The following is a 9,356-nucleotide window of genomic DNA, read 5'->3' as shown; positions in this document are numbered from 1 at the left end:
ATCCTAAATTAATTTATTATTATCATTATTTATTGTACTATTAGAAAGTAAATTGAAGTGATGTTTTATGATCCAACTAAATAATTAGATAAATTAAACCGGACCTAAAAATCAATTAACTATGTCGAAACCACACGAATAATCGAAAAATCGAGCGAAAAACTCAAAAACCAAACGAAATGAGACCAAATCACTGAATCGGACCGAACCGGTTTGAATCGAACCGGACCGGTCCATTTCCTTTCTTTTCTTTTTCTTTTCTTTTCTTCCTTCTCCTTCTGCAGTAGCGTGACCACCTCCTCCTCCTCCTCCTCCCTCTTCTTCGATCTCCTTCCTCCGGCCACCAAATTCGGCAAATGAATACTCTAAAAACATCTACTCAACGCGAGGAAGAAGATTATAGCGTAGATTTGAATTGAAATTGTGTCTATTTTGAAGGGGAAGAACCTGAAGTTTTGGACACCCTTTTTCCGGCGATTCACGCCGTTTCAGGCAAGCCTAGGGCTCAAGGTGAGTACCAAATGACTCCTCTCTTCTTCCTCTTTCATTTGATGGCCTCCTCGTCGACTGTAATGGCCGGAATCGGAAAACCCAAAATGGGTATCACCGAACCTTTCCGATCAATTTTCGGCCAAATAGTTCGTACCCACCTTGATTTGAATACATATTAATGATCTTCTCATCGAAACGAATAAAATGATATATTGTTTATTAATTTTCGTGATGATTTGAATTTCCGGCCACCGTGCACGGCGGTCGGCGGCGGCGGTCCGGTGACCGGCCGGCGGCACTCCGGCGAGGCCCCGAGAGACAGAATCCTCTTCTCTTCGCGCTGATCATGGAATCGTCGCCCGATTCCCAATGGGTATGTTCTAAGACTCAATTCTTAATTTTTATATATATAAAAAGAATTAATTGACTAATGAATTTAATCGAGTTATTAAATAGACTAAATTGAATAACAAGAAATTAACTTATTGAATTAACTAAATAAAAATATATATATATATATATATATATATATATATATATATATATATATATGAACATTTATAGTCCTTTGTAAATAAATTAGATTGATTAGTGTGCGTATTTGGATAGCGAACATGATTTGTTAACTGGTTTAGGACTTTAGAATAAACTAATTGTAAATTAGTTTAGAACATTGTCAAATAAATTACATGATTATTATTATGACTAGGTGATTTGAGGAGAAAGAATAAATTAGAATTAGTTAATTAGTTAATTAGATAACCATTAGATCAAAACTAGCCGATTGTGCATAAGAGAAGTAAGGCGAATTTTAGTTGGTTAACGGCTAGAATCAAAATTTGATAAATTAAGACTTGGGAGGCCTAGTCATTTTCGATATCGATATAAAAATCAAATTTTAATAGGTAGTAGTTATAATTAGTTATGGCTAAAATATGTTTTAGCTGTTTAACAAATTAGTTACCGTAAAGCTAATAATTTAATTAATAAATGATCTTATATGGATATTATTAGAATTAGTTTGTAAATTGTTAGTTGAGTGTGGATATTGTTGTTATGGAAGGAGGATGGGATTTTAAATTGATTGATTGCCCGATGGATGGGCTGTGTGCATTGATTGAGAAAGAGATAATGATATTGTGATATTTGAGCAGGTAGATAGTCCAATTTTTAGGGAAGGTGCTGCCGAAATTTTGATAGAAATTAGACTAAATTTTAATTAACAACATAATTAATAAGTTTATTTAGATCAGTTCTATAAATTGGTACATAATAAATATAGTGCTTTGATTATTTATTATCTTTATTATTCATTTAATTATTTACATATTTATTTATTTATTTTCATTATTATTGTTAATATTGCTATTTATTTTATTATTGTTGTTTATTGTTAATACTATTTATTTATTTATTTATTTATTTATTTGCATTGATTTTGGATGTTTGATTAATTGTGTTGTGATAATGCTATGCTTTGTTTGTGTGGAATTGGGATGAAGTGGGTCACCATGGGTTTGTGAGACCGTTACCGTTATGTGGATCCTGATTACCGTTACCGTTATATATACCGTTACCGTTACATGGATCCATTACAGTTAGCCGGGTAAATGGGAGATCGGCGCCCCCGTGTGCACCTACCGTTACCGTTACCGTTAACCACAGGTTGGCTTCTCGTCGTTGCGCACCGGACAGTCTAGATTTGATCGCTGCCCGCAGGGTGGCCTCCTGTTGTGAGCGCTTGATGATCTAGATTGGATGGAGACCACCGGGTTGCCTCCTGTTGGTATGAAAAAGAAAAGAGAGGATAGAAAAACAATGAGAGGGCTGGTCAAGTGAGGATTAGACCGGTCGGCCAGTATGGGGGATCGGCTCCCTGGTGCACACGTGAGAGGATGAGCCATGTGGGAGGACGGCTCATCGGGGGTTTCGGTGACTCCACTGACCAATTTCCACGTGATGTGATTATATGAAGATGTTAATAATTGTGAGTGCTGGTGATATGCCAATTGTGTGACTGGCTGTGTGAACATATAACTAGTCGGATGACTAGATTGATATATTTATACATTTGTGTGAATGCGTGTGTTGTGCAATAATTATTATTCTTTAACAAACTCACATCTCTTTTGTTTAAATCTTTCAGGAAGTAGCTCTTTCTAAGTCCCAGCTATAACTCTACTCTTTCACTGTTAGAAAAGAGTTCTCTAATTTTAGTATCGATCTATTAAATAGATAAATGTCCGAAGACTTATCTGTATTCATTTGTTAGTGAACTCCGCAGTTATAGGATTTGTATATTTTTAGTCGTATATTATTATAGATGAAATCATTCTGTGAGCATATATTATAAATATTGTATTGTAAGCAGGGTAATTTGTAAATGTTTAAGATGTTTTAAATTTGGGCCGAGGTTTAATAGAATCTTGCGGTTTATTTTTCAATCAGTATGGGCTGAATGTTAAAAAAATTATATTGAGATAGTAAATTTTTAGTGTTTCAGGCTTACTACGGGCCTCGGGGGCCTTAAGCTTACCTGGGCCCTAGTGCCGGTCCGGCCCATGGATTCGGGTCGTGACAATTAATAAATGGAATAAGATATCTTTTTCATTTATTGATTTTCATATATCCTAATAATTATATCTCTTCAATTAGATCAAAAGCACTATTATATCCTAATATATATTTAACTTGAATCTCTGTCCACAATAATAAAAAAAAATACAAAAAAGATTAAAATAAAAGATGAAAAATATTAAAATAAATAACACAATAATAAGCATATTTTTCTAAAAGCAAATCTTTCAAATGGTTTTGGATAAGTTTGGTAAAATATATAAGTTAAATAAGTAAAAAATTGAAAAAATGACTTTGAAGAAGGAGAAGGATAATTTTGTCATAAAAATTGGATGACTTAGTTTTGTGAAATTCATTTGAAAATTTCACTTATTTTTATGGATTCGGTGTATTCGGTGTAGTTATCTTCAATTCTCTAGGATTGAATTCTTAGAATCGACTTTTTTTTTTTCATTCCAAACAAAAAAACATATGTCATATAAGTTCAATAATTTGCTTGCTACAATCATCATCATTAATTTTAAGTGTATATATATATATATATATATATATATATATACAAACACACACACACATAGGGGTGGCCGGCGTTTCCGGTTCCACAAAAACTGGAACCGGAACCGAACCGAAAATTTTCGGTTCCGGTTTCGGTTTGGAACTGAACGATTCTGGTTCCAGTACAATGTCAAAATCAACAGTTCCGATCGATTTTCCGACCGATTTTCTGGCAAATCGCATAATTTTAAATTTTAAATTTTGAAGATCGGTTTTCAAATTTTAATAAATTTGTGAAAGTTATTTGTAAAAAAAATACATCTAAAAAATTAAAAAATGCTTCAATTAAATTTATTTTTTTAAAGACTTGAACTTAATTATTTTTTTTTAAAAAAGTTATTCAACTGAATTTATTTTTTGTTTAAAAAAGTTTTAACATAATTAAAAAAAAAAGGGCTTGAACTTAATTTTTTTTTGAAAAAAAAAAAAAAGTTGCCTATGTATCCTTTTGGGGTTTAAAGGAATCAAAACCCACATAATTCTTACTTACCTTATATCAATTTCACCCCTTTTACCTTAGTCGCTATTTGCACCACCAGTTGATGTTCCCGTTGAGGATCCATCGTATAAATCATATAAATCTTCATTTTCTTTCAAATTTTCTTGTGCTCTTAGTTCGGCCTTGCTCTAATCATCCACGCATGATTTTGCTTTTAATGAATCGGGTGTCATATGAGATCGTGTTTCATCAAGTATATTTCCTCATTGACTAAAAGCTTGTTCAACCGCAAAGTGGAGACTGGAGCTGCTAAAACTTGTTTTGCAATTAAAGAAAGTATTGGAAAAGTATTGGCGTGACGACTCCACCCTAAAATTAGAAAATTAGTATCTGCATAATCATCACCAAACTCAAAAGAAGTGGTTGGATAATTATCAAATTCAGAAAAAGAACTGGATTCTCTTGGTCTTTTTTGTCTTTGTAGTAAAACCTGTTGAACAATACCAACACTACTTACCCTTTGTGTTGGAAATTGTTGAATATTAGATTGAGAAGAATTAGAAGTAGATGAACTAGAAAATTGAACAAATTCATTATATAATTGCATAATATTTTGTCTTACTTCATGCAATACTACATTTATATTAACACTATCTTCTATATTAAGATTTAATACTTCATAATAAATAGTCAAATATTCAGATAAAACATCAATTCTACATCTAGGATCAAATACAATAGCAACAAGATAAAATATATTTTTAAAATAAGATAATCATTTTTTTTTCATTGAAAAAATACAATCTTTTAATATACAATCATTTTCAAATTCTTGGAGTGCACTAATAATATTAATACACATAGGTAAAAATAAATGAGATGTGGGATAATAAATCCCACTAAATTTATAGGTAGCATCATTAAAAATTTTTAAAATATCTAAAATTTTTGCACAAATATCCTAATTTTGTGGATATAAATTAATATCTTAAATATTATTAGTAACAAAAAAGCATAATAATTCTTTATAAGAAAAAGACTTGTTTAGTAATTCATATGTTGAATTCCAACGAGTTGGGACATCCCTTGGAAAACGTTTTGGTCTTTTATTATTTTCCTTACAAAATTTAGCCCAACTTTTCATCACTTGGGGATGTCCCTATAAATATGAAATAGCTTTTTTAATTGGAGAAATAAAAGATTCAAGAATTTTTAAACTATCTTGTATACATAAATTTAAAACATAGCATGCACATCTTATATGAAAAAATTTTCCACCAATATTTGGTTCACAAATATTTTTAAGTTCAATAATTGATTTAGTATTAGCAGAAGCATTATCAAATGAAATTGAAAAATTTTTTTTTGTCAACTTGTATTCATCTAAAATTGAAACAATTATTCTATAAATATTATTTACAGTATGTTTATCATCAAAAACACGAAATGCAATAATTCTTTTTTGAATTTTCCAATCATTATCAATCCAATGACGTGTAATGCCCATATAAGAATGCATTTGCCAATGATCACTCCAAATATCACAACAAATTGAAATAGGAATTTTCATTTGAGAAAATAAAAGCTCTAACTCTTTTTTTCCTTTATTATATAAAGAAATAATAGTTCATTTTACAGTATTTCTTGGCACTCTTTTAGCAGAAGGATTTAAAACTTTTTGACAATAATTATTAAAATCTACTTTTTCACCAAAACTAAAAGATAAATGTTCCATAGAAATCATTTTTGCTAATTCTTCTTTTTGTATTTTTTCAGAATATTGAAATAAAGAAAAGTTAGAAGATGCGTACCCGAAAATTTGTGTTTGAGACCGATCAACTGCTATTTTTGTTGGATATTTTGTCTCCAAATGCTTCCAAAATGATCCATAGCAGCCCGCTTGTTTAAATTTATAAGATTTTCCACAATAATTGCAAATTACATCGTACATTTTCTCACCTTTGAATTTTTTCGTGAAATGAATGGCGAATATGTTAGAACTTTGTCTTGTTCTTCCAACAATTTGTGCTCGTTGCTCTTGCTCTTGCTCTTGCTCTTCCTCTTCTTGTAATTGCTCATTATTAAATTCAGATTCTTTAGTTGGAATTTCTAAATTTTCATTTGGATATCCCTCAAAATTAAATTGGTTGGGAGTGAAATCAAAGATGTCGTTTGTAGGGATAGATGAATATTGTGTTTCTCCAATCTTTCCCTTGCTCTTACCCGAATTTGAATTTCCTCCCCTTGCCATTATATGATAATAAGATATAATTTGGAAAATTGAATAAAAAAAATTAGAGAGAATAATAACTTAATAAGAGAGATTGTAGAGTAGAGAAGAATAATATAGAGTAGAGTGTAGTAGAGTGTAGTATATTGTAGAAAGAGTAAGTAGAGAGAGTAGAGATTTTTTTGTGATGAATTTGTAAATGAAATGAGGTATTTATAATAAATCCAAAAAATTATTTTTTCAAAAATACCCTTGAAACTAGCCGTTATATAGCCGTTTATGGCTGTTGGGAGGGGTAATTAAGAGATTTCATAATAAAATTTTTTTAAAAAAAACACAAAACTAACAGTTTCTGGCTAGAACCGGCGGTTCGAACCAGCCAGAGAACCGGCGGTTCCAATCCGATTCCAACCGGTTTTGTGGAACCGCTGATTTGCGGTTCCATAAATCTAGAATCGGAACCGAACCAGAAATCTTCGGTTCCGGTTCCGGTTCCGGTTCAGACTGATTTCGATTCCCACCGGTTTCGGTTATAGTTGGGGACCGATTCGAACCGATGGTTCTGATTCCCGAAACCGTAATATGGCCACCCTTACACACACATAATCATTTTATTATTATAAAAAAATTACAAAATATTTATAGATCCATTAGGACATATGTTTATAATTAATAATTATCTTATGAAAATCTAAATAGCAGACCATTAAGTGCATATACTATTTGAAGACGGAACTATATTTAATAACTTCCCATTCTCCCAATGTTAAAAGAGTCATATCTATCAATAATTTCCATATCAAGAAATTTACAAATTTAATCTAGGTCATGCAACTTTATAATTTAAATAGAAATTATTTCATTTCCTAAAAAAAAAACACTTAGAATATGTTATTTATTGAGATTTTATATTGATAAAAAATTAATTTAATTAATAAAAGTCAATAATATATAGTAAAATAAAATTAATATATAAATTTCAATAGTCAGGGATGATTATTTTCTCATTATTTTTGAATAAATTAATTACATAAAATTTTCATATATACCATATAAAATAAAATAAAAAAGTGATGGCAAATATCAATTTTGGGGATCATTTTGAAATTATAGGGGAGCTCATTGGACTTGGGGTTCCATAGCTGCCATTCTTTGTCCCTTGAGAACACCACTTTAACTAGTTTTTCTTCTTCAAGATGCATAAAGAATATATAAAACAGAGAAATTATTAGTTTGCAAGCTCTCATATAAGCTGTTTAAACATAAAACATTGAATGAATGAGCAGCCTCAGCCTCAGCTTCTTCATTCTCTGTTGTATATCTATAATTCTCACATACATTTTTTTCTCTCAAAAGAAAATAATTCTCCCATTCATATATTATTATTATTATTATTATTGTTTTCGATTCCACGGGTATCCTCAAATACTTCGGAATTTAGATACTTAGATGCCTTTCAAATTCCAGATATTATCCCATGCTTCATCATCATGATTGATAGTATTAACACCAGCATCATTAATCAGCTCCTTCTCCCAGTAAGGCCAGCAATCCTTCCCCACCGCAGCGGCCAGCCCCACTGCACTCTCCGACCACATCCATTCTTCCTCGTAGCTCCAATGCTCCATAAACGATTCACTCATTATCATTTTCGCCTCCGCTTCAATAGCTTCTTTGAATAGACTTCCAGTTTCACGCGGGAAAATATTCTTAGGCTTTGAAGAAACAGAAACAGCATCAGTCTTATAGCTGCGGATACTGTTAACCTCGAGAATGGTCACTTCATCTTCTTGCTGTTTAATCTCCATTTGAGGATCGTATGTAGGATTCATCCTTGATCCTCTGAAGACATATTTTCGAGCTCTTGCATTAATTCTTGCTGTTCTCGCATTGTATTCATTCTCTTCTTTGCTTCTCTTTCTTCTTCTCCCATCATCATAAACTGCGGTCACTTTGGCCCTCTTCATTCTCGCAGAGAGATAGAGAGAGAGTGAGAGAGATGAGAGATGGAGATTTACAAGAAGTGATGTGTGATACAGAGAGACAGTGTGTGGGTGTCTTAAATAGGGGTTTAGGGTTTGTTTGGAGGAGAGAAATGGATTTTTTTTAGCTTTTAACTCTCTTTTTCCTGTTTCAAGTTTTTCAGCTTTTAGGGTTTTATTTACTCGTTTGATATTGTCTCGAGAAAATGGTGACGAAGAAAAGTGATCAATGGAAAGAGGGAATCTCGATATATTTAGAATTTGATTTCTCAAATATATATCATGAGATAAAGAAAAGGCCCGAGATGGAGTGCGTTTCTATTTCTTTATGTGGTATGAGATACACGTGGCCATCCATGTATGCCACGTCAAGATGTGGCCAAAAACTTATGGGGCCCACTTGTTCAATTTAGGAGATTGGGTTTGAATTTTCTACTACTTTTGGATTTTCTTTCTATTAAATGCTTTTTGCTTTATTTTAGGGTAATAGCAACAGAAAAGATTAAAAGGACAAGGACGAAAATGTTTTGTTTGTTTTTATTTTTTTTTCCTTTAATTTAAGTTTTGACAAAGGAGATTTTAGACAAATGCAATTTAAATTTAATTTAGACAAATTAAATAATCCAACGCATAGCTGGTTGGTAAGTATATGTATGGCGTAACAATTAATATAAAATTTCTTGTATTTTATGTTGCTTTTTTTTTTTTTATATATCACTTTGCCAAAACTAAGAGGAACCTAAAAATTTTAGGGTTAGGAGGGCAAAATAAATACTGAAAATACATTACTTTATTAAAGTAATTGTTTTTTTACGCTAGAGGAGGTGAAGCTTAATATATAAATTAACGTCTACACTCTATCAAATTGTGTATATTAAATACTTTAACTTATAGAATTAAGTTTATTAAATACATATAATGTTTTTCAATTTTCCGATAAGCATTATAGAAAAATCTAACAACACTCCCATCATTTAAATTGACGTTTCATACTTTTTGATTCATAAATTATGTCTATTAAATTCTTTTAATTTATAACATTGCACCTATATAAATTTCACATTTTTCAATTTTCAGATAC

The 9,356-nt window shown here is 31.3% G+C and overlaps 1 protein-coding gene and 1 long non-coding RNA gene across 2 annotated transcripts; one reads left to right on the top strand and one right to left on the bottom strand.

The window, feature by feature from the left end:
* The first annotated feature begins 286 nt into the window (after positions 1-286).
* Positions 287-2,936, top strand: LOC149497079 (uncharacterized). Its single transcript, XR_016320681.1, has 2 exons — positions 287-865; positions 2,639-2,936. It is a non-coding gene; the product is annotated as an uncharacterized LOC149497079 (long non-coding RNA).
* Positions 2,937-7,503: 4,567 nt separating this feature from the next.
* On the bottom strand, positions 7,504-8,382 carry LOC105638787 (uncharacterized). The gene has a single exon (XM_037635836.2). It carries the CDS (start codon positions 8,258-8,260, stop codon positions 7,739-7,741), a length of 522 nt encoding a protein of 173 aa, XP_037491764.2. The 5' UTR covers positions 8,261-8,382; the 3' UTR covers positions 7,504-7,738.
* Positions 8,383-9,356: the final 974 nt, after the last annotated feature.

This window comes from Jatropha curcas, chromosome 4, assembly GCF_041381405.1.
Source record: "Jatropha curcas cultivar XTBG-Jc1 chromosome 4, XTBG_Jcur_1.0, whole genome shotgun sequence".
Taxonomy (NCBI): Eukaryota; Viridiplantae; Streptophyta; class Magnoliopsida; order Malpighiales; family Euphorbiaceae; genus Jatropha; species Jatropha curcas.
The sequence above is the reverse complement of the archived record's forward strand: the minus strand, read 5'-3'. Positions and strand labels throughout refer to the sequence as shown.